General features: G+C 27.0%; 2 protein-coding genes across 2 annotated transcripts in view; one reads left to right on the top strand and one right to left on the bottom strand.

The window, feature by feature from the left end:
• qin (tudor domain-containing protein qin) overlaps positions 1–2,804 on the bottom strand; it is a 66,401-nt gene extending 63,597 nt beyond the window's left edge. Inside the window, exons 1-2 of the mRNA XM_087166589.1 lie at positions 2,498–2,804; positions 781–899 (exon numbers count right to left, since the gene is read on the bottom strand). Of these exons, the coding sequence (XP_087022715.1) occupies positions 781–899; positions 2,498–2,579 (201 nt within the window). The 5' untranslated portion in view covers positions 2,580–2,804. The remainder of the gene's footprint in view (positions 1–780; positions 900–2,497) is intronic.
• Positions 2,805–3,005: 201 nt separating this feature from the next.
• Positions 3,006–25,856, top strand: LOC107436701 (U3 small nucleolar RNA-interacting protein 2). Its single transcript, XM_016048498.4, has 14 exons — positions 3,006–3,238; positions 5,328–5,413; positions 8,557–8,660; positions 9,700–9,764; positions 11,002–11,043; positions 11,929–12,055; positions 13,095–13,216; positions 14,060–14,152; positions 15,705–15,805; positions 16,115–16,249; positions 17,047–17,109; positions 21,430–21,569; positions 25,079–25,158; positions 25,695–25,856. The coding sequence occupies exons 1-14, from the start codon at positions 3,185–3,187 to the stop codon at positions 25,836–25,838; spliced, it is 1,356 nt and encodes a 451-aa protein (XP_015903984.2). The 5' UTR covers positions 3,006–3,184; the 3' UTR covers positions 25,839–25,856.
• Positions 25,857–26,693: the final 837 nt, after the last annotated feature.

The raw sequence follows: 26,693 nt of genomic DNA, 5'->3' as shown, positions 1-26,693 counted from the left end.
GATGTGTGTCTTTTTTTAAGTGTTTTGGGGATTACCTGCAAATTTGCTTATCTGCGTGGGCCACTGAATTTTACGGATAATCAAGAATTTACCAAGAATTAAGAATGTTATTACGACTTTATTTAATTAAAAAGTGCATATTATTAAATATTTATGGGATTGTTTAAACTTCAATAATGGTTTACTTTTCTCAAATCTGGTTTCATAAGTGAGTTCTTCCAAACAAATCTGATTTAATGTTGAATAGTAATAAATCTCTAGCAAAGGTGTAGATCTTCTATTGAATCTAGTGACTACGTTATGAATCTGCTAGCAAAAGTTATATATAAGCTGCCAGATTATTTTGTGTCAATTACAGATATTTCTTATAATTTCATTTGGAATTGAATATTTAAATGTAGTTCGGCTGCCAAACTTGCTATTAATACAAATATAGGTGAACCAAAAAACTAGGTGATGATAAAACAAATCCTTAAATGATTGTAACTAAGTGGTACCAAATGAAACTTAAAAGATATTAAACTATAAAAGTTCAGAATTTTAAAAATAAAAAAAACTAAGGGGAAAGGGATTAAAGTATGGTCTATACAGAGCTGTGTAAAAAGTTCAAAAGGTTGTAAGAGTTGTTGCAACATAGTAAACAATTTAAATAGCCAGTTTATTAAATAATATAGATGGCCAGCAATTTAAATAAAAAAATACAATGTTTTTAAAATATTTAGAAACTTCTTCCAATAGTAAAAAAAAAAAATTTAAAGAAAATTTTTTTAGTTTACTCACTTTACAAATGGGACATTCAAATGTCCCAATTTTAACTGCACTATTAAGGCAATTCTCACATACAGAGTGGAAACATGGAAGGATCCTTGGGAATCTGGTTACATTGTACCTTGCTGCTTCTTCAAAAAGAACAATAAAATCTGTATTAGTACACTTCAAAGTTAATGAAAAGAAATAAGATAAAACAAATGCATCTTAATACATAAGATAATATCAAACATTAAGAGTGTTTAAAATTGTTTTATAAATAAATGCTTTTAATATTATTATTAGAATATTTTAAATAAATAAATGTGTTCATGCTTTTGCAATAAATTTATAATTTTTAGAATAAAATTTTTTATACTTATAGTAAATTTATTAATTTTGATGTTTATTACTTTTCTACATTTGCAAGTTTAAAAAAACTGAAACCGCTGAATGTAAGAGTTCCAGATAACAAATTCATAAAAGACTGCACAAACTAACAGTTAACCACACTCCACAGTGTATTTTTTAAAAAATACAAACAGTGCAAATATTTATAATATAAATAATGGATAGGATATTAAAATAATTAAAAGCTTGAAAACTCATTACTAATTTAAAAAATCTTAACTCCTAAAACCTTTCCATCAAACCATAGGGTTTCGCAGAATATCTTTTGGTAATCGCTGCTCTTCACGGAGAGTATTCAAACTAATTCTTTGGTTATATAGAAACTGACAGTTGCATTTTAACAAATAGTAAATGCTGAGTTATAGAGGTGATATCAATGTGCTTTGTACTGGTCAAATGCCTTAAAAAATATAAAAATTTAGATGCTATTATTCTATATAATTCTTCTGACAGATTTTCAATTCTCTTCAGAATTATTGCTCTATTTAAGCTAATGTATTTGAATTTGCTGGCAGTAAATAGGCAAAGTGTTTCAACAGCTATTGCAAAATAGCCATCACTGAAAGGTCGTTATGTTTTGGCAATTAAGGCTGAATTCTATCTAGAACTTTCTTAAACAGTTTTGAACAATTAGAAAAGGGTTCAATGTTTTAAATCTTTTTTGCATGGTCAAATAGCAAATGTTGGATGTTTACTCTCATAAGCTTCTTTTAGATTATACTACTTGCACGCATTTTCAAAAGATATAGAAAAGAACTACTTGAAATTCTTTAAATATGAATGAATTTCATGGCTTACAAATATATATTATTTAGGCCACAGAAGACAGAAATTTTATTACATTAATCTGTTAAGATTAGTTAAAAACATCTGCTTTGTTTTTGGTCCAATCTAAGATTGAGAAAAAAAAAGGAACTCATTTTCTACAATTTAACTAGATCTCACAGGTTAACGTTTTACGCACTAAAACAAAAATTAACTCAATTTTGAAGAAATTCTGAATCACCAAAAATAAAAATCCTACCTTGAACAAAATGTTTTCAAAATAGATGTAAGTTTATAGAGCAAGAGTTATTTAAAATGCTCGCAGATAATAACGGGAATATTTCTATAATATCTGAATGCAACTTAGCATTTAGAATTTAATTTTTAAAATTAGATAACAAGAGAGTTTAACAAGTTGAATTATTAATTTATTATTAAACTATAAGTTTCAGTAAAAGCATCAAATTTTTTCAATGAAAAAAAAATTTCCAATTAAGCTGAAAAATAAGAGTAGTACAATTATCTTATAATAAGTCTATCGTGGAGAAATATAAACAAGAACATTGTATTGCACCTTTGCTAGAAAACCACGAATTGCAGCTTGGGCATTGAAAGGGTTTCAAAGATTGGAGCATGTTTAAATTTATAGAAGTCATTCGATATTAATTTACACAAGTTTCATGAAAGATGCATAGTCAAAAGAAAAGAAGTTCATGCTCAGATTTATTTCTATGTTGAATTAAATAAAGCGAAATATGCATATGATACACAGAATAGATTTTCAACAGAGTTCATATCACGCAGAACAGAGGCAACGGCAAACCTAAGGGGAAAACGCAGAAAATAAACATGCTTTCTATCGGCCACTTTTTCTCGAGAATGAAGTGAGCTCTCGTTATTTCGCTTAACCTAACTTTCTTAGTAAAACAACTCCTCCTGCTTAATTTATATTACATACATTTTATTTAAAAATTTGCAATCATAAAATCAATATATTTTTCACAAAATGTATAAAAATATTACTAAGTAAGAAAATATCAAGCTAATAAACAAAAATTATAATTACATTTTGTTTTTCCTTGTTTGTGACCGTGATCATTTCGATTGTTTTATTTACATCATGCTTTTCTGTGTTGTCTCGTGCATACTTATTTTATGTTAATGGTACCGTTTGAAATTTTTAAAATTAAACGATTTTCTCCCATGTTTACCTAAAAACTGCCATTATTTAGCTTCACTATTCCAGAAGTATTTAAATAAAATGTCATTCTTCATACGAAAATCAAACCGTGAAAGTGGTGTCAAAAGAAAAAAAGTAAATGTCTATATTCAATTTTGCCTTGTTATTTAACGTAGATTTTTTAAATATAATTTTGAAGCGTTACTTCGAAAATTGAGAGTACTCTCAAAATTTTTTTATAAGCGTTTATCTCCCAAAACGTCTCATTTCCTGCTAAAACGTTAAAAAATGAAATGCTAAAAAATAATCTGTGTGTATATTTAATCACTGAGACTTAAAAAATGTTAATAGTTTTAAAGATGATATTCAGATTTCGCTAGTATGAGGAAGGTTTTTTTTTCTTCCTGAGATATTTTTTATTTCAGTTACAAATTTTTTTTTATTAATGTGGGATTTTAAAAATTATCCTTAAAAATTCATTAGTGTGTGTTAAAATACAATTATTAATGAATCAAAAATACTGTCAATATTTATATCAAATTATTTCCTCCAGGCAACTTTTGAGGATATTTCGTATCGTGATCTGTCGCGCCAGCTACAATTGCCAAGGGACCAAATAGATTTTAAACTTGAAAATTTTTTAAACAAAAATATTTAGATATTTGCCCAGGGGTGACTACAAGTTAGTTCCTTTCTGTGATTTTTTTTTAGTTTCTCGTGGGCCACTGGCCGGAAGTTTCCAAGACTTGTTGATTATTCTGCCGCAGATCACGCTACAGAAATCTCCCTCAACTTTTCTGTTACCGCTAGTCATAAAATTATATAACAAAATAGGAAAATCTCCCATAAAGTAAATAGGTACGCCTAAACTCACCTGAAAGCTATATTTCCATTCATAAATTTTCCAATGACACCTTCATTTATTACTTACCATTTCATCCATTATATATCCGAATCAATCCAAAATTCATCATTATTTGTAATTTCATTATCATCACTTATCAATAATTTATAAAGACATGCATTATTAGGATGACCAGGCTCAGCATAATAACTGCCAAAACAGAAAACTTAACTTGTAAATCGTGAAATTTCGTCTCCATTTTCATAAATTACTCAAATCAATAGGCATCACAAAATGCAATAACATCTGCTTGAACAATTTGCCAGCACAAAAATAAAAAATTAACATCACAGAAAAATCATTTTCAAAGCAAAATTCTATTAAATTTCCTCAGAAAATATTACGCCTTAATCTTAAGTTTTCTTCAGAAAATTTTTATGTATCCAAACCCCCAAGGAAAACGTTCTTTACTTCTATCAATTCCTCTCCATTTGCACTGTAACAAATGTTTCTTTCATCACCACAAATTCGATTATTACATCATCCACTTAAATGATTGTGCAACTTTCTGCTTACATTAATCTCTCCAACTTACTCTTAAATTGAAACCAGATTATCATCAGCTGTCGCCCAACTTGGTGTTCAAAACCTGTTTTATACTGTGAACATAGCTGTACCTTAAAAGCTAAACCCCAGGCACATATGAATGAATTATTCTCATAAATATCATAAGAGGGACTATGTTGACTCGGAACAAATCACAGCCGATATTTTCAAAACTTTCTTTTTAGATATTGCTATGTTTTATGTTTAAATGATAAGATGGTACCTATCTATTTTGGTTAAGACCTATTTCCATAGTGCCTATATTAGGTAACTATTAACACCAATGCTAGGACAATCGAAATTTGCCACAATTAACTAAACATTAGCGTCAATAAGAAATGGAAAAAATGCTAACAAATTTCAGCGTATTGTGTAATCTAATACTTAAACAGATATTCTAATTTGTGTTTATCTTAGTATGTTGAATTATATGCAAAAAAGAAATAAATAACATTATATGATGTTCTGTTAATTTTTTTTCCTTTTTCGTCCATTGATTGATAATGTATTGTACAAAAAATATGAAACATATTAATAAATCGAAATCTTAAACTTGTATTATGTTTTGCCTAAACTCTTAATGAAAAAATATTCATTAGATGTAATATTTTAATTCAAAACTAACATGGGCACATTGTCAGTTTATATATGTTTTACTTAAAGTAAAAAGTTATCTTTCTATGTTTAAGTCATTGTTTTGTGGCTCTTATAACATTGTAATATAAATTTTGTGCATTCTTTGATCTTGAGTCTTATGTAATTATTTATCTGCAGGGAACGAAAAATCAAAAGTCAAATAAAATAAAAAGGAAGGAAAAGAGCAAACCGGATGACTTGATCTCTAGTGATGATGACCTAAGGTAGCCCTTTAACTTATTATTTTAAGAAAGGAAAAAAAAATATAAGCTGCAGTGTTGTTGCTAAATTACAATTTGTATTTTATATAAAATACAATTTGTATTTTAGCAATCATTTGTATCATTTCTATTTTAGTATCATTTGTAAGATTTGTGTTAAGTAATATAGATTATCAATAAATTATTTAAAAAAAAGAAACTATGGAATCTTATAACGATAGTAGTTACTACATATATTTATTGTGTGAAATCAAATCGAAAAATATTTTTCGGCTTGAAGCCAGAGCTTAAAAAATCCAGGTTTTTTAGAAAAACTCATAAGCGCCCATTTTTTTAAAATCTTTAATTTAAGTTTTTCACATTACGAATAATAAATAACTAAATTTTAAAAAAAGTAATTATAAATTAAAATTTGGGTTTTACTTCAATGAATAATTATGTACATATATAATTATATATTATTTATATACAGGGTATCCGCGCACCTGGAAAGTCATGAATTTCAGTATCGAACAAAATTTGTCATGATTTTAACTATTTTTTTAATAAAAATCATGGAAATAGGTCACCGAATTTTCAAAATTGATTTGACCCTCCTCCTAATTTCATGGCGTTCCGAATATCTGAATTTGTAACAAAATCTCCACTCACAGTCATGTTTTATTAAAATATTAAATGTTTTTATCATGTTCTTTAAAAATTATGGTGTTTTTTTTTTCAGGGATGAGATTTTTCCGCTTTTTAGCGGATTTCCGCTTTTTTCACTTCTATCTCTTGAATTTCAGTTTTTTTAAAATCAAAAATTCAGATTTTTGTAAAAAATGTCACTTTTTTTCATAAGTATTCCGCTTTTTCAGAAAATTCACCGATTTTCAAAGAGAAACAGAAAATTCAAACTACATAGCTAGCAATCCTTTTTCATTTTTACTTATTATGACCATTTTCTCCCCTTTTACTCGTAGCAGATAAGATTTTCCGAATTTTTTACCCGCCCTCCAGATAGATCCAATTTTTGTAGTTCAAACGACGCTGCTTCTGACAAGCCTTTTAGAAGTCCCAAGCCTGGAATCTGCTAATATCTCGATTCTTATTCACACGATTTTAATATCAAACATAGCTTTTCATATTTGCGTGTTGCGATTCTTATTTACGAGATTTCAAAATCCGATATTGTGATTCGTATTTACGCCTTTTTAAAAACCTATATTCACACAAGAACCTACAAGAACAAAAACCTATATTCGTATTCACACAAGTTTAAAATTAATGTCTTGATTTGCTCATGCGGTTTATAATATCAAACATTGATTTTCGTATTTATACGTGATTTTAAAATAAGGCATTGGGATTTGTATTCATGCATTCTAAAAATTATGCATCATAATTCTTATTTATGCAATCTAAAAATTACGCATCATTATTCATATTTACGTGATCTAAAAATTATGAATCGTGATTTGTATTTACGCGTTTTAAAAATTCTATATCCCAGTTTGTATTTCCTCATTTTCAAAAAGGTATATCTAGTTTCGTATTCATGTGATTTCAAAATCCATAATTGTTATTCATATTCACGCAATTTTAAGATCAACTATCGCGATTCTTGTAAGAAGTAAATATTTTTTAAAAATTAGCTACTATAAAGGTGACTGTTTTTCTAACGACGATTATTAGTATATGTAAGTGTTACAACATCAGAGAAACTGGAAGGGAATATATTCAAAACTTACATTCTGTGCTTGCAAAGAAAAAAAATAGGATTTGTCACTAGATGTTTGAAGATGGACTAACATAGCAAACATAAAAGATATAGCAAACAAAAGCAATCACTTAAAAAGGGATTTAATTTAATTTTTTTTTCTTTGGAAAAAGAGTTAACTCATCATCAAAATTTTATTTATAATTGCTGTTATTTATGCTATAAAAGGCAATATTCTTATCAAATAACAAACAATTATCTAAACAGTTGCTGATTGTCATGTAATTTTTCAAACTAAAATAGCAATTTCTGTATGTTAAGGAGTTACTATATATTTCTACTTCACTGTTATTGATATGTTTCAAAGGGCTCTAGTTAGATTAGACTATAATATGAACATAATGATTCGGTCCATTGTTAAAGTTTTTTTTTCCAATATAATTTAAAAAGTAATATTACTGATATATTTGCTATAAATCGCATAACAGTATTTATTAAGAGAAATGAAATATTAATGTATATTCTCAGTAGTTTTAATTTGCTAAACCAGGTAGTTTTTCAAGTAATAATTGTCTCTTATGTGAACTGAGGAAAAATATAATTTCCAGCTTTATTTTTCAATTGGTAATTTTTATTTTCACTAAATGTTAAGTAGCAATGTAATCATTTATATAATAATAGATTAGTATTCACAATTGTATGTCAACACATTATTTATTACCTTAAACTGTCTGGAATTTATTATTAAAGGGTTGCGCTTGGGTAAAATTTACTATTGTGGAAATTCAGCTTTTTTGCCTTTTGGCTAATCTCATCCCTGTTTTTTCAAAAAATGAAAAAAAAAAAACATTATTTCTAGAGTGAATTATCTTTTAAACTTCTGCGATTTCAGAATTTTTATTATTATTATTTTTTTTATTTTTATTTTATCAATTTAAAATTCTAGCTGAAGCAAGCCAGTCATTGGCGAAGTTTTTTCAATTCGAAAATGAGAACAGAAAAATCAGGAGTATTTCTTTTCTTTCCGATGAACAAGAAAAGTATCTTTAGATTATGATTCTGCAGAAAAGAGAAAAAAAAAATATTTTCTATTTTTTTTTTTTCCAGCTATTTTATTGTTTCAACTCTTTTTTCTCTCCGTTTTTTTAAATTTAAAATCTATAAATACGAAGATGCAGAGTATAACTGTTTTAGTTATACTTATAATTTCAATTAATGTTATTATAATGCTTTTTAAATTTATTATTCTGTTTTTGTCGGGAGAAAATTGTAACTTCGTTAAGTCATGAAAAGTTCTTGGGAATAGTCATGAATTTGAAAATCTAAAATGTAGCAGATACCTTGTATATATATTTTTTTCTTCTGGTGAATTAGGCTAGACAGTTAAAAATATTTTGTTTATCTCTTAATTTGATGGATTTGCTAATAACTTTTTATTATTTTGTAGTGGAATTGATGATTATACTCAAGGGTTTTCCAGTGAAGAAGAAACTGAACAGGAAAAAAAATTGAGACTTACTAAAAAATATTTACAGCAAATTGAAGAAGAAGGTTATTACATTTATTTTTACTTTACATTATATGTTTTTTCTGTGCAATGAAGTTTCAGGTTACTCTGTATTTTCACACTTTAATTTTTATTTAAAATTAAAGAAAAAAAAATTTTTGTTACCACTTGCTGTTGCAAAATATTTAAATTCAATGATCAGTGGGAAAATGAAGTGGTTGGTCAACTTAGTTGCATGTTATGTGATCAGTGTTTACTTGAATAATATTTTTCACTTTTCAAAAAGTAATTTTTATTAAAATTAAATTTATTTCATTTTCATAAATAATATTTAATAGTTTGTGTTTAACAAAGAGATCCTTTCTAATTATATTGCTTGTTAAAGACAATTCTCTTTTAGATGATCAACCCATTATAAATAATAACAAGCCATAACTATGCCTAGTATATAAGCTAAGTAATAAAAAGTTGATCTGAATGCCATACACTTAAAATTTTATACAATTTTTCGTGTGATTCCTCATTTTATTGTAATTTTTTAAAGTCTAATAGGAAAAAAAGCTTGAGTAGTTAAAATAAAAACTTTTTTACCCTAAGGTCAATGAGTCTATAATAAAAATATATATGCTGAATTTAATAATATGTTATTGGCTACGTGTGAAATGCCAGAATTTGCCTCAGCATTTTCTACAATGCTACCTTTATTACCCGTAATATGCCACACACAACCCATAATTTTATTTTTTATCCTTTTAAAAAATTTCTCCTTTTTGACTTGTAGCACTTTAATTACTATTTTTTTTTTTTTTAAATCTTATTTCTGTAATGAAATGTTTATTCATAAATAATAAGTAACTTTTTTCAGATCAAATAAAGGCAGTATCCTTTGTCTTTACTGTGATGCAAATCAGAAAAAATTTAACACGATGTTTTTAATATAGAATGAAAGTTAAAATTAAATAGTCTGTGTGTTGCATTTAATGCCATGGCTGTTCTTAAATTAATTTTTTATTTTTTTATTTCTGAGCTTGGTAAATGTATTGTATTCAATTCCGTGTTAACTTTTTAAAATTTCATTTGCAGAGCTTGCCAAAAATGAAACTGAAGATGCTCGAGGTGCTGTTTCACAGAGACTAAAAGATGAAGCTGTAATTATTTCATCTATATTTCTTTTTTGATTATGTGTAATATAATGCACAGATAAAATCTTATTGTATTATTTGCAAAAGATGAATTAAAATGGTTGTTAATGGAGGTTGGTCTTTCTTGGGGTTATCTCTATTGAATTCAAAATTGATTATCAAAGGTACGTGATTTTTTGTAAGCAATTTTAATTTTACTCAGTGTCATTTTTTTGGTGGGAGGTGCCACTTGCCTTGGCTTCATGAAAACCGGATTGTTGAATAAAATTTAGTTTAAATAAAAATGACCCCTAATTATGTGTAAAAATTAATTTACCATTTATGAATGATGGAACAATTTTAAATAAATAAACAATTATGTTTTTTGTTAAAATTTGTCACTTTATTTTATTTCTTAAAAATTAGTTTGCTTTAAAAAAAAAAGATGTGTGTGTGTTTGAAAGATACTTAGATTTTTCTAAAATAACTTTTTTTTTCTAATATATCTTTCAGCTCTAAAATTTTTTTTTAGTGAATTTGTGGTTTCATTTTTGTTTTCTATTTATTTATTTCAATTAATATTATTTATTTTCAGGGTAAAAGATCTGGGTTTGCTTGCCCAAAATCTAAAAGCCAGAAAATCAAAAAATAAAAATTCTAATATATTTGCTGTGAAATAAGTATCATATCTTGATAACATTTTATTTCTTCAAGATTTGCATAGCTTTAACTATTTAAACACATCTTGTTGTTGGAGATGTTTACTAATTAAAATATGTATGTCTGATTCACCTTTCGTATTCTTTTAAATAACTGAAAAATTCTTTGCTGTGTTATAAATTTGTTTGATCTCTTACTGAAGTATTTTCTAACTATTTGATATACTTAAATTTGAATAAACATCTTCCATGCCATTTTTTTTCCTTTAGAAAAACAAAAAGACGACAGTTCTAATTGGAAATTTCTTTTTTTGATTCTTAAAAATTGTTCATTTTGCTTAGTTATTTTTTTTCACCATCTTTGAAAGCTTTCTGTCAGTACTTTCATTCCTAAAGTTTTATCCTATACAAACAACAATTTTGCATAAATGGTTTTGAATATTGCTGTAAATGACAAATTGCTATCAATCGGAGCAAAAGCCTGCCAGCACTACTTTCAACTAACCATGTATTGTTTATTAAATGTTGAATGTATAAATTTCGTTTGAATAGCGATGCTTATTTTTTAATTTTTTGAGTGATAATTTTTCTTTTATTTGTTTTAGTTAGAGGAAGCAGGAAGACTACAAAAGAAAAAAGCACATGAAGTATGATTAATCTTACTACTTTTTTGATTTAATGTATGTTTTGTTATATTGTTGAGAATTTCACTACATTTTATTATCTCCATGCAGTTTTATCTGTGTAAGTTTGAGTACATTATTCTTCCTCATCATGTGTTTAAAATTTTAGCATGAACAATCTTAAAATGAGATAGATTGATTTTAAGGTAAAATCCTGCTAACAAAGTTGATATTTTCATAAAAAATTAATTTAATAAGTAGCGTCTTTTCAAAAATAAGAAAATAACTCTGTACGTTAATAATCAATTATTCCGTTAATATTTCATATTAGAGGTATAACAAATATTGTTAGTTAACTATTATTAGTCTAATATCGTTCTTAATTTTTAAACAAAAGATTTAGTGCTAAATATCTTAATTTAACTTTTTAACATTGCCATAGTTTAAGAAAAAAGTGATCATGAAAGAATAAGGTTCATTAAAAACGCTCTCTAAAGAAATGCTGTTAAAATAAAAATGCTGATATAAAGAAAAGTTAATTAAAAAATCAAGAGAGAAACAGAAAAATATTGTTCCTAGTTCTGAAATATAACTTGAACGTTGAGAATCATAGGATTATGGTACTAAAGTAGTATTACTCAAAAATGTCTGTTTTGAAAGAGTTAAAAGTTTTAAATTAATATTTTCCATTATTTCAAAGATTACATAGTTTCAACATCTACCTCTAGATTCCTCTTACAGTTAGTTGTAAAGTTGTCTAATTTAAGTATACTATTTCAAAACTTTATCTGAAACTAGGTATTGTAATCTCTAAAATAATGTGCAATCTAAAGTGTATATTTTAAAAAAAAATTCTGTATTTTTAATTCTTTATTTATTTATTAATTATTTTTTTTTTTACTATTTCAGTATGAAGATACAGTGCCTGATGTTCTCTGTGTGCTCAGAGGGCATAAACTAAGTGTCACATGCTTAGCTGTTTCTCAAACAGAAAAGTTTTTAATTTCTGCATCAAAAGATGGTTCAATCATTAAATGTAACTTATGTTATTTTTTTATTACCTTACATTGAAAAGTTAGTGCATTTTATTAATTGTGAAAATGCCTTAGAAGTTTATTTATTATAAGTTACTTTGTTATAATATTTGCTTTTGCAAAATAATTGAAAATCTCTTAAGATATACAGTATTAGAATATGCAAGATAAGAAAAAACTGATGATGGATAACCATAATATCTATCTCAGTTATTTAAACCTTGAATTATGATGATACAAGGGCTTAAATAAGGAGATTATTAAAATATAACAAAAAGGATGTGGAATAATTATTATTTTTTAAATATACTGTTATTGATATTGAATTGTGAATCATAAGTTTCTTTAATCATTGCTAATAAATAAAAATAGGTTCACACTAACAAAAGATTTTTATGGTAATGTGTAATTTGAGTTCACTTTAAAAGATATTTAACATTGTTGCTTAAAAGCATAGTACTTGTATATGATTTGATTCAGTGTCAAATTATATAGCATAACATGATTTGACGTATAATCAAATCAAATGTCGTCCCTATGCTTTTAAAATGTAGTGTTAGACTATAGTTAATAGTGTTAAACTGTATTTTTTTAGAATAGTTTTATTTTTATATATTCAGAGATGCCAACTGCTCCGGACAAGACAGAATATTTAAAAAAAAAAAAAAAAAAAAAAAAGGTAGAGATCTACAAACTAAGCTGAAAATTTTTGACTAATTTTGCTAGTTTTTTAAAACTCTGAATAAGGCTCAGGTGCAACAAAGTCACGTATGACATAAGCCTTTGAATAATTTAGATGAAGGGGTAATTAAACACCCTATAGATCGAATTTACTAAATCAACAATAGTACATTGAAAGACTATCATTCGAAAATATTTATCTGCTGTCCGGAACAAGTTGGCATCTTTGCATATTAGTTTTTAATGCCATATTGTTTATTGTATTAAACAAGTATTTATGTAAGAACTTAAATAGTGTAATTCAAAAAGTTAATGCTTAATAAATCAAATATTAATTAATAAAGTTTTGTGATTGTGTAGGGAGTATAGAAGAAAAAAAGAAAATCAAAACTATACCTGGTGGAAAGAAGGGCAGTGAAGGACATATTGGCCACACCGACCAAGTACTTGCTATCTCCCTTTCTACAGATGACAAATTCTTGGTTAGTTTTCCCTTATTTATATTAAGCATAAGAATGAGTAAACAATGTTAATTAAATTGGTTTTGTAATAATATACATTGTAGTTATAATTTATTCTTGTTTGTTTCTTTAAATGTATGCACATAGTCAATTGAATTATCAATTAAATTGCTTTGTGATTTTATTTTATATTGTGGTTATAATTTATTCTTGTTTGTTTTTAAAATTTGCTTGCCTAACATTTGCTTTACTTGTGTACATCCAGTGTTAGTTTTACTTATATATCTAATCATTTCTTTAACTTTCTTTTTTTTTAAAAACTGCTTTTTGGCATTTATGGTATTGAAAAGTTTTTTTTGTATTTGTTATGGTTAAACAAGACAGGTGAATACTGGCCAACTTTAAGACGCACAATTCTAAGCAGTGTTATAATTTTTTTCTTCTCAAGATGCAGTAAAAAAGGTAACTGTTGCTTTCCTTTCAAAATCTTGAAGTTATTTAAGACATTAGAAATGCTTTGAATTGTGTGTTTTAAGATTATATTAATAGCTTTTAATAATTTTTTAAAAATTTTCTGTCTTTATTGGTTAATAAAATTTCATATTTATTTTCCTCTTCCTCTTTTCTAATAGTTACTTCCTGGTTTAGAATACACTTAATAAAATTACAATTTTGTGTTAAATTCAAAGGTCACTAATTGAGTAAATACTTAAGCTAAATATTGGTTGTTTGTTATTTTACACGCTAAGATTTTAAGTTGCCAGCTATACAAGTATTGTTTAATGTTTGTTACCTAAACCTTTATTTATTTAGTTCAAAAAATTTCAGAAATTTATTATAATTGTTATTCTTTTTATTTTTCAGGCAACAGGCGGAAGAGATAAAATTATAAATATTTGGAATCCTGATACTATGGAGCGTATTCATACATTCAGAGGTCATAAGGATGCTATTACTGTAAGTTATTGTGTTTATTATTTTATAACTATATTTTTATCATACACTGTAGTATTTTTTTGCTAGGTAGCACCATTTTAGTTTTTTTTCTGACATAACACAATTTATTTACCATGCATTAATTTAATTGTGTACATTTTTTTATTAACTCCAAAAGATATGTTAAACATCTTGACCTGAAACATCTATTTGTAAGTTTCATTACTGTATGCAAAATTAATTTGATATAGTTAAATTTGAAATGTGTTTAAACACACAATTTTCTCTTCATTTTTTAAAATTTTTTCGATTCAAACTTTTTAAGAAAGTTGTGTTAATTTGGAAAGTTACTGAAATCTGTGTTAGTTTGTTTTAAACCACTCAATTCTCAAATATTGTCTCACTAATAAAATTCTACATTCCAATCAACTTGTTTCTAACAGAACATAATTTTTTTTTCTATTGGTATATAAAATATAGAAAAATTTTACAAAAAATATTTCCACTTGAAAAGCTCCTTCTGTTTTGAGCACAAATTGCGCCCATGCATTTCACTCTGTTGTTTTGAACTCTCAAAATGGTCTTTTCAAATTAGATCAAACTCATAAGTCAAAAAAGTAGAGAATCTATTGAAGAAAAAAAATTTCATTTGAGTCAAAATCAAGACATTTTGAAATACAATATGTCAAGTCATATAATATGAAAACAGGCAATGCATTTAATCATTATCAGGGCATTTTTAAATATAAACAGACCTATACTTTGTGCAAGTCTTAAAAACCTGCCCTTATTCATATTTAAGATTCAAGTGTCTACTAACAAAAAATGTTATACAAGTTTGCTGGCTTCTCAGGAACTCAAAAAGTAGGACGTCATCAAAGCAATTTTCTTGAGGACCAGTGGTGTGCTGAAGGTCATAAAAATCTTTAAGTGTTTTCTTGTACCAGTGGCCAAGCTATGGTCAACATAATTTACTGGGTTTTAGGTACACGTAAGAAAAGTTTTGCTTAATTGAATACTTAACCCTCAGGGGTCGGTCCAGGCCGCATTTTCTACCGTTTAGCAGTACCTTCACAAATTCAACTTTAGGAAAAACGGTAGTTTCACAAATTCAATTTTAGGAAAAAGGGTAAGTTTCACAGAATACTTTTTCGTAAAATTTTATTTTTGTATCCCTTAAGAAACGATAAATCCGTATTTTTACCAAATTTTTGTGTTGATTTTTTAATATAATTTTTAATTTTTCTCAAATTATGTCTAAATTTTCACAAAATAGGTACCTCTCAGAAAAACCTAGACAGACCCCTGACTCTTTTATTTTTAAAAGACATACGCATGTCTATGTTAAACAAATTTTCTATTTTACTGTGAATGTGATAAAGTTACAAGAATAATTCTAGAAGCTTACTCATGATTTTATAATTTTCGTCAGTCTCCGGTTTGGATGTATATGCCCACGAATGCTTTTCCTGCTTCTTTGTTTGAGTAATACCCAAAACTCAGTTTCTATAACCATATATGGTAGCTATTAATAAAAAATTATTTTAATAAAATATAGATTGTTTCTTTCTAGGGTCTAGTATTTCAAAAAGGAAGTCATCAATTAATCAGTGCATCAAGTGATCGATCTCTAAAACTTTGGACTCTTGATGAAATGGGCTATATTGAAACATTGTAGGCTACTTTCTTTTTCTTTTTTTAAATTTTTTAGTTTTCTTTATTTGTCTAGCTTTAATAGAAATGCATTCAAATTGTGGAATTTTTTTTATTCATTTGCTGAGCATAGCTGTTTATTTTGTACTATTTATTGTATTTGTTTATTTTTCTCTTTAGATCATGTGTTTGAATAAAATTTTAATTTAGTTTAACATATTTTTTCCATGGAATATATCTTGACATTATATATTTATTTATGCTTGGCATTTTTCCATTTAAGTACATTTTCATTGTAGTTATTTGTATTTTCTTTTTCTTTCTTTGCAGATTTGGTCATCAAGATGCAATCACCGATATTGATTGTTTTTTCACTGAAACAGCTTTAACAGCTGGTGCCAGAGACAATACTGTACGGATTTGGAAAATTGTTGAAGAATCTCAGCTTGTATTTCAAGCTAATGGGTGAGAAAACTTTAATATTCCATATAAAGATTGTCTCTTTTGAATTTAAGGCAATAGAACAAGGTGACCAATTTATTCTTGAGACAGAAAAAACTTGAAATTCTTCGGAACTTGGAAATACTTAAGCTTAGAAATCCCTGGAAACTTGACTCTCATCTCAGGAAGCTTTTGGAATATTTAGATTTAGCAATATTTTTTGTCTTATTCATCCCAATGAATATGGTATCACTAAACTCATTTTTAATTTTATTGCAAATGTTTTAATCTATTATTATGCCTTTTTATGTAACCGATTCTGTCTTTTAAAATTTATTCAGTGTCACTTGCATTTATTCATTTATTTATCTTTTTGTCATTTGAGATATTCCAATAAATCTTTCATTTTCAATTTTTAATTAGTAATATCATTTTTCTTAATGCTTTCATTTTCTTTCTTAACTTGATTTTGCAACGTTTTCCTAACCTATGACCACTAGCTAACATCCTACAAGGCATGCAAACTAACACAAACAAGCCATTTAAAAGTTAATAGGCATCCTGCCGAATATATATTTTAAAAAATCACTTCTCCTCCTTGATAATTTGTATGTATTGCTTTGGTAGTTTGTTTGTATTTACATGCAATGCTTGGTAATTTGTACATCTATTACTTTTGTTTTTTATTTTTTGTTCATTACAGAAACCATCGATATTAATTTTCATTTTGTCTGCATATGTAGTCCATTTTTTTAATGTCTAATGCCTATATTAGTTTTTTGCAAATAATGCATTAAAAAGATTTCCTTTTTTATTTCTAGGGCATCAATAGATTGTGTATGTGTATCAAGTTATCAGAGTTTTGTGTCTGGAGGAGATGATGGGTAGGTTTAGGTTCTTTAAAAACATTCACTAAATTTTTTCTTTCCTCTTGAAAAATTATTGATTATTTTTTGAAATTATTATTTAAAGTCCCAAAATTGTATTCTACAAGAGATGCTATTTTTATAATTATCAACTAAAAACACATGTTTTATTCTTTAAAATTTATTTATTTATATTTGAATTCAAAGTTCAGTGTCTGGAAGACATAGTGGATTTGCTTAGTATCTTTAAAAACATTATCAAAATGTAGATTTTTTTTTCTCTAAAAATTATCACGTACAGTTATTGTTCATTATTCAATTTTAGAAACAATCTTTAAAAACATTCACTTCACAAAGAATTTCTTTAAAAATCATTGATTATTTAAAACTAAGTTATTTTCCAAATAATTTATTATCCATTCCCCCTGTTCAGGGCAAATATTATAGAATTTAGCTCCTTAATATACAAAGAATCTCATTAATTAGTGTGCGCACAAATCAGGTTATTGCTGGAAATTCTTATAACTTTAGAAGGACAGAAGTCTGGTTATTAAAGTAAAACAACCTGCTTTTTTATAACAATATAATTAAATATATTTAACAATATGATTAATTAAGAAACTAAAAATGAAGTGATGAACTACTATAATTTAATTATCCATTTATTCAATTCCTTGATGGTAATTATTGAACTTTTATATCAGAAAATGTTCCAGTATGTGCTTTAAAATATAAATAATTATATAATAAATTCTTATAAGTCAAAAATTTTTTTTGCTAGTTTTTGTTATACAATACTCATATTGTATAGGCATTTTTTTTCTCTTATAATGAACTAAAATAAAACCAAAGACTAGCCAAACTTTTATCAAATCAATATCAATGTTCTAAAATATACAATTTTTAATGTGGGTGCAATTTGTATAGATTATTATATGCAATAGTGGAATTTTAATTATTTCCTAACTGCTATATGAAATTGTTAATGATCATAATTGAAATGTAATTATTTAGAGTAGTTATGAAAACAGACTATTATAAAAATATATGAATTAACTCTCTTTAAATAACAGGGTTCCCGCGGCCTTGAAAAAGCCTTGAAAAGTACTTGAATTTCATTTTGATTTTCAAGGGCCCCTAGAAGTACTTGAAAATGATATTAAATCCTTGAAAATTTTGAAATGACCTTGAAAAGTATCGAAAACTCAGAAAAACAGCCCTATTTCCAGTATTTCTATGTTTAACTTTTTGACGCGCGTAAGTGTGAGAGAATGACTTCCCCGTCTTTCTGATGATGACACGTACTGTTTGATTTTAGGATTTTATGTACGTTTGGCTGATTTTAGGAATTTTAAATATTGGGAACTGTGCCAGATTCTGACAAAATCTCGATTCTTATTCAGGCGATTTTAATATCAATCATCGATCTTCGTATTAGACTTATTTAAAAATTATGTGTTGCAGGGATGAAAGACTTCCACGAAAAAGCGGAAATCCGCTTTTTTTCCCCAATTTTGAAAGTTTCCGACCATGTTCCAAAAACTAAAATTTTTGGGAAGTCCTATTGGAGAAACCCAAGCCGCCCGAACGATAGTCGGATTACCGCGACTTCTGCTATAGAGTGGAAAGGAGTCTAAGCGTTTCGTTACGAGCGCCGATATTTGATTTTTTTGTTTGTTTGGCTGATTTTTGGAATTTTAAATATTAGGAACTGCACCGGAATTTGCTAAAATCGCGATTTTTAATCAAACGATTTTAATATCAATCATCGATTTTTGTATTTAACTGATTTAAAACTTACGTGTTGCAAATTTTTTTACGCGATTTAAAAATCGTACTAGCAATTCCTATTCACTCAATTTCAAAATCCAATATCGCGATTTGTATTTAAGCGTTTTTAAAACCCAATATCGCGATTTGTATTCTCGTGAGTTTAAAATCCAACGTCGCGATTCGTATTCACGCATTTTTAAATCCAACTTTGCGATTCGTTATCACGCAGTTGTAATATCAGATATCGTTTTTCGTATTTGTATGCTATTTAAAAATTACTTACTGCGATTCGTATTCACGTGATCTAAAAATTATGCATCGTGATTCTTATTTACGCGATTTAAAAATTCAATATCGCAATTTTTATTTTCGTGTTTTTAAAATACAACAGCGTGATTCGTAATCACGGGATTTTATAAATCCGAAATCGCGATTCATATTCACACGATTTTAAAATCCAAAAACGCGATTCATATTTACGCGATTTTAAAATCCAATATCGTGATTCATATTCACGCGATTTTAAAATCCAATATCGCTATTCATATTCACGCGATTTTAAAATCTAATATCGTGATTCATATTCACGCGATTTTAAAATCCAATATCGTGATTCATATTCACGCGATTTTAAAATCCAATATCGCGATTCATATTCACGCGGTTTTAAAATCCAACAGCATGATTCACATTCACGCAATTTTAAAATCCAAAATCGCGATTCATATTCACGCGATTTTAAAATCTAATATCGTGATTCATATTCACGCGATTTTAAAATCCAATATCGTGATTCATATTCACGCGATTTTAAAATCCAATATCGCGATTCATATTCACGCGGTTTTAAAATCCAACAGCATGATTCACATTCACGCAATTTTAAAATCCAAAATCGCGATTCATATTCACGCGATTTTAAAATCCAATATCGCGCTTCATATTCACGCGGTTTTAAAATCCAACAGCATGATTCACATTCACGCAATTTTAAAATCCAAAATCGCGATTCATATTCACGCGATTTTAAAATCCAACTGCACGATTCATATTCTCGCGATTTTAAAATCCAAAATCGCGATTCATATTCACGCGATTTTAAAATCCAATTTCGTGATTCATATTTACGCGATTTTGAAATCCAAAATCGCGATTCATATTCACGCGATTTTAAAATCCAATATCGCGATTCATATTCACGCGGTTTTAAAATGCAACAGCATGATTCACATTCACGCAATTTTAAAATCCAAAATCGCGATTCATATTCACGCGATTTTAAAATCCAACAGCACGATTCTAGAAAGAAGTAGAAGTAAGCTTTCTCTTGAATTAGTTACTGTAAAGATGTGATCTATTTTTCATTAGTAAGTAATTTAATAGTCGCGCCTTCCTATAATTGATTAATTTTTTTTAATATATTAGTGGTCAAAATTTTAAAATTATATTTAAGAAAAATTTAAAGTTAACTGTCTAAATGCTTCTGCCACTTTAAATATCAAGTCAAGTGCGTATGATCGATGCTACTGAAAAAAAGTTAATTCAAGTATGACTGGTTAATTAAAAAAGTCAGTGACCAAAATTGTTACTAAGAATCTATCAGAAGGTATTGAGGTGAAAGTTGGCTACTGTTTCAATTTAAAATGGTTGACTGGTAATAAATTTAAAATGATAATCAAGCCGCAACATCCAATAATTGATTAATTTTCTTAAATAGAAAAGTGGTCGAAATTTCAAAATTATATTTAAGAACAATTTAAATTTCACTGTCTAAATGCTTCTGCCACTTTAAATGTTAAATAAAAGTCTCCCGACAGAGTTGTTTTTAAATATCTAATTGATATCACAGTATTATATAGAACATTCCCCCCTACCCCGTCTTCTACCCGAATCTTTGCTTATTCAGACTTTGTATACCTAGCTTAAAATAAGCCTTAATGCAAAATTCAAACCTGACGTTTTTATGCATCATGAATTTTATTTTCAACTTGATGCCAATCACCCTTGTTTTTTTTTTTTTTTTTATATATGTACTTAGATCACTTTCCGAAATCAAGAGAGAGCAATGGAAGTCTTATTTTTCAGTACTGCTATTATCGACTAACATTTATCGTCAAAACATTTTAGTTTAAAATGTTAAATTTTAGTCTATCTTTAACTAAAATTTAAGTCCTTGAAAATTTTATAATAAGTCTTAAAAAGTCCTTGAAAAGTACTTGAATTTTATTTTTATAGTAGAGCATGAACCCTGAATAAGCATTTTGATGTTTCATACTTTTTTGAATTGTAAATATGCAATTAGTTGCAATCTAGAAAATCTGTCCAAATAGTTAAAATCTGGAGTGAAGTTGGAAGTTTCTGGCTAAATTATTAATGTTATTTTTAACATGCTTCATCAGATCTCTGGAATTATTCACAGAAATCCATTGACACAAGAAGTTGATAATTATATATTTTATTTTTGTGTTGCACATTATTTAATGAAGGTGATGTCTCTAAACCACAGACACAGTAAAAATTTTGTATTTTGACTTTGTTATAACCTTATTGGTTTTGTTTTTTCAGCTCACTGTTATTTTGGGGCATTCATAAAAAGAAGCCGATGTTTAAAGTGCCTTTTGCTCATGGCTGTGATCCTGAATCAGAAGAACCAAATTGGATTACATCATTATGTGCCTTGCAAAATACAGATCTTGTTGCATCTGGTGAGATTTATGCATAATCCCTCAACCATTTTCAGAATATTTGAACGATTTCATTAATTTTAATAGAATTTATGTTATCAATATGTTTGATCGTAGTGTGATCACATTTCTCTAAGCTATTTTTCAAAAAATGAATATTGAATGCATCATTGCAACTTTCTGAGAAAACTCATTTGGTATATGATTTCTTAGATTATTTTTATGGTTCCTTAAGTTTGTTAGTTTATGGTTAATTTTTATCTAATATGGGAACTTCCTTGAGAGACAATTTTATATTTCATTTTACATTTTGATACTTTTGAATGAATTTTCATTTTACACAGGGTGTGTAGCATTTTTAAAAAGTGCTTAAATGTGCTTATTTTTAACAAAAATTTTTTAAAAGCCCTTAAAGGTGCTTTACTTATTGAGGGTTTGTAAAAACTGCTGAATTTTCTATCTTTCCTAATGAGATTGTTTTTTTCTTCTTCTTTGCCTTGTTGATTGTCGCCATGAATTGCAAAAAAAAAAGCATAATTTTCATTTTTTTTTTTTTTTTTTGCAATATTTATCAGAAATTAGTTATTTTATCATGATTATGTTAAGTCTTTGAAAATGTTTTTGCATTTTGGTGATTTTATGTTAATAAATTTGTTATTAAACAAGTAGCAATATTAAACAATAGATTGTAATATTAAACAATAGAGGGAAATATTTTTTATTACTTCACACATCCTAATTATGATTTTTTTTTTTTTTGGATAATGATTAAAAATATTTTTTGAGTGCTTATTTTTTGTTGAAAATTCTGGCTACACACCCATTTTGATGTTATGAAAAATGGCTTCATGAAAGAAAAAAGATACATATCAGCTGGGTTGCAACTCATACAGAAGAATGAAATAATAATGTATTTTTAGGGATGTCTTTCTTCTTATTGTTGCTTTTTAACTTTTTCCACTTCCACAGTAATAGATTTATCATGGCCACTTTAACTTTGAAGAACTTTATTTTTTCCATGTTGTTAAGGCTTTAATAAAATTTGAAATTACTTAAAGATAATTTTACACAGTTATATCATACAGAAAAATTCTTATCAAAACACAAGCAAACAGTTATGGAAAAATCTCTAACTAAGTAAAGAAATGTGTTTAAAAGATAAAACTGAATTTTCCAGGGTTTTTTATATCAATCTTTTAAAAATAAAACTGATACTCTTTCTCCCGAATGAAGCAAGATAATTAGAATAAACATCAAAACAACCGACATTTTTTTAAAAAACAATAGAGCAAAATTGAATTTAAAAACAACGTTCTTTGAATGAAGTCACATTTCACGTTCCATCAAATTGATTACAGGGTCACATGGTATAAAGCGGGTATAAAATCAAGCTTTTTTTAAAGAAGGCTCTAAAACCAAACCATTAAATTTATTTTACTGAAAATTTTGATGTATTTTACATACATTGGATTTATATAGATTAAATATAGTATAGCTCTAAAATTAGTGTATGTTTCATTAAAATTAGTGTATATTTCATTAATATGCAAATGTTGTTTTAGTAATAATAATGCTCTTAAATAAATGTATCATGATTATATTTAAAAAAGCAAATGCAAAAAAGATTTTTTTTTTGTATTATTAAATTAAAGAGTATTTGTGGCTGTTAGAATTGGGCTTCACTTCAGATGCAGTATATTTTGTAGAATTTTATATAATTTCGTCAAAAAGTATGAAAAGTCTAATAGTTTTTGGTTTATTTGAAGTATATATGATATTTATAGCGGACCTATTTTTATTGAATATAGTTACTTTAAGGAAATTGCTTTGTTTTCCATCAAAAAACTACCACATGAAGGCAGAAACTTGTGTGAAAACCTATCTATATCTTTAAATGTGCTCATTAAGTGTTACTATTATGCTATTTTTGGCAATTTTTTTGAATTGTGTAATATAAATGTTATATTGTTATCAATGTTTTCATTACAGAAAAAAAAATGGGAGAGAATTTCTTACCCTTTCTCAAAAACAGGGTGAGATTTCAGAAAGTTAAGTCAGTTTTCTAAAATTTAAAAAAACACGAATTGACTTGAAAAAGAATTATTTCTTTAATTATAATACATTTTTAACATCTTCTAATTGAATATTTTTGCTGCATCATCATATGGAAAATGTTCTATATCTACTTTTTCATCAGTTATTATATTTATTTGGCTGAAAAATACCCGTATTCGTTTTGTTTTGACCGTTTCTACCGACATTTGTTTAATTTTCATTTGTCCGTTACGGAGTAGAAGATTTCGCCTTAACAAGGTATTTGTCCATCTTACATTTATGCAAAAAAAAAAAAAAATAGAAACGTCTTACATGAAGAAACCTTACCTACGGTGAACACATGGTTGCAGAGAAAGGGGTTCGGGGGGTGTTCTGTTGCTCGCACTGGTTCTGAACAATACTGGTAAATAGGAAAGCTAGATAACAAGGACTGATTTTCAAAATAATGAAAGATCAAGGAAGAAAAGTGAAACAAATTTTAATCAAAATGGCAAAAGACGAAATTTTTTCCAAAATTCATGCATTTTTAAATTGATTAATAGAGTGTGCGAACTTCTCGCGTTAACCATTTTTTATTATGTGAAAAGAAAAAAATATGCGAAATTCTCGCGCTGTAGTGAAGACACTGGTTATTTCCTCTATCATTCTTCTCTTTAAAAAATATAACTTGAAATAAATTTTGTTTCTAGCATTAAAATTTCTATATAGGACTAATCAAACAAGCAAATTTTTTTTGGCTATTTCACTATAAAATATAGAGCAGCATTAGATACTTCTAGGGCTAACACAGATTTTAAAAAAAATTCCCTATCATATAAAACAGTTAGCTAAGCCTTACCATATACCTACTTTACCCCACCTCTGAAAACAATTCGTAATAAATAGAATTTTGAAATTTATTCTTTAATTTCTATGTCGATCTGTTCTTTAGATGTCCCTCTACCAGTTTGAACTCAAATTAATAGTTTTTTTTTTACAGTTTTTATTGATATTAGAAGAAAGTTCATCAACAGCTTAAACTAACATGCTTTATATGTAAATCATAAACAGATAGTTTGTAAACATGAATTTTTTTTAACTGTTTCTAAAACTGAAATAAAAATGCTTGCTGCAATCCCAGTAAAGGTCTCAAAAGATATAGAATAAATCATTTCAACCTAAAACTAGAAAATTGATGTTTATTAACATGTACCCACTTTAACCCACCTGTCTCCATATTTCAATTATAAAGTGTATTTTTATACTTGTTATTTAAATTGAAATTTTATTTTAAATTTTTTTCTTTTAATTCATTTAGTCTATTTTTGAAAACATTAACAATGTAATTGCTGTATGTGGCAGGTCAACTAATTGCTCTTTCTTCAACTTACTCAATGTCTGTTTTGTAAGCAAAAAAACAGACAGTATGTGAGTTAGTTGAAAATATTCTATTTTTAGTATGTTGACTTTAATATTATGTGTAACATTATTTTCAGGTTCAAATGATGGCTACATTCGTCTATGGAAGAGAGATGATGAAAATCACTCTCTAATACAAGTGTCTGAAATTAAAATGGTAAACATAACTTATCTTTATTCTCTTCTTCTGTATATTTATTATCTTTAACTTAGCTTATCTTATTATGTACTTATAATTTATCTTAATTTATTAAAAATTAAAATTTTTTATTGTTATTTATTTTCTTATCTTTTGTACTGATCTTATCTACTATTTACAAAATGAAGTATTGCAGAACAAGTAATTACCAAATACAAAATGTAAGAGGGCACTAGTGTAATTGCTTTTTATTTTCTGAAAGATAGAAAAGATTTGAATTGAACCTTTACATAATATGTAATTATGTAATTTTAAGTGCTAAATTTAAATTATGTGTTTTGTTTAAAAAATGTGGCTTTTTTTAAAAAATTTTTACTTATAGCAAAACTGAATAGTTCCTCCAATATATAATTTATATTACTTAGAGATTTATTTCATTGACTTATGAATAAAATGCTACTGAGAAATCTTTATGCAAATTTGTTTTTATATACTTAGTCTTGTTAAGTATTATTGTAAATAATAATTTAAATAAGTTTTTTATTCTCTTTTAGGAGGGATTTGTAAATAGTCTCCGTTTCACACCTTCTGGAAAATATTTAGTTGCTGCTGTAGGTCAAGAACACAGGCTTGGACGATGGAGGCGGATTAAACCAGCTAAAAATTGTGTTGTAATATATTGTTGGAATAAAAGTTAATAATATTTTATTTTAAAATGCTTTGAAGACTTTATGTGTGAAAAAGATAAGGAAAAAGTTTAAATTTAAAACATTTTTAAATCTGCATTATTTTTACAATGATTTTCATAACATTCAAAATAATCACAATGATTTTCACATTCATGGACTTAATAATTTCTTAAATTGTCAGCTGATTTAACCACACATGTGATTACTTGTATATTACTAAAATAGCTTTAGTTGCTCGAAGAATTTATTTTTAATGTTTATATATTTTTTTAATGTAATAGGATTTCTGAGAATATTCCATTAAAGTATAGCTTTTTCATATAACTAATCAAAAACAACTAATGTAATAAAAAGATGTGCAATGAAACTACCTTAAGTGATATTGTATTTTATTAAATAGTTGAATTTTCAAAATATTTAAGTGACAAAAAATGGCAATAAGAAAAGGCTATTTAAAAATCTTTAAAACTCTTATATGATCTGGGGGAAAAAAAGAGATCCATGCAAAAAAAGTAGGACCCTATATCTCAGGAGGTTTGTGACTTTTCCGTGGATATATTTTTTTTTCTTGCAGAATTCCATGTATCTCACGACTATTGGCTTGCAGACTTCTGCGAATCGAAAACTCGTAATCCAATGAAATTTAGAAACTTTTGCTAAATCCTCTTAGCTAGACGTTTACATGCCGCCAATTTGATTATTTTGATATGGCGAATTTTCGCCATTTTGAATATTTGGAACTGCTCCGAAATCTGCTAATATCGCAATTCTTATTCACTCTATTTTTAATATCGAACATCGATTTTCATATTTTCCTGATTTAAAAGTTGCATGTTGCGATTCGTATTTACGCGATTTAAAAAT

The sequence above is a fragment of the Parasteatoda tepidariorum genome, chromosome 1, assembly GCF_982258835.1.
Source record: "Parasteatoda tepidariorum strain Cologne lab strain chromosome 1, Ptep-v5.0, whole genome shotgun sequence".
Classification (NCBI taxonomy): Eukaryota; Metazoa; Arthropoda; class Arachnida; order Araneae; family Theridiidae; genus Parasteatoda; species Parasteatoda tepidariorum.
This window is presented reverse-complemented; position numbering and strand designations above follow the sequence as displayed.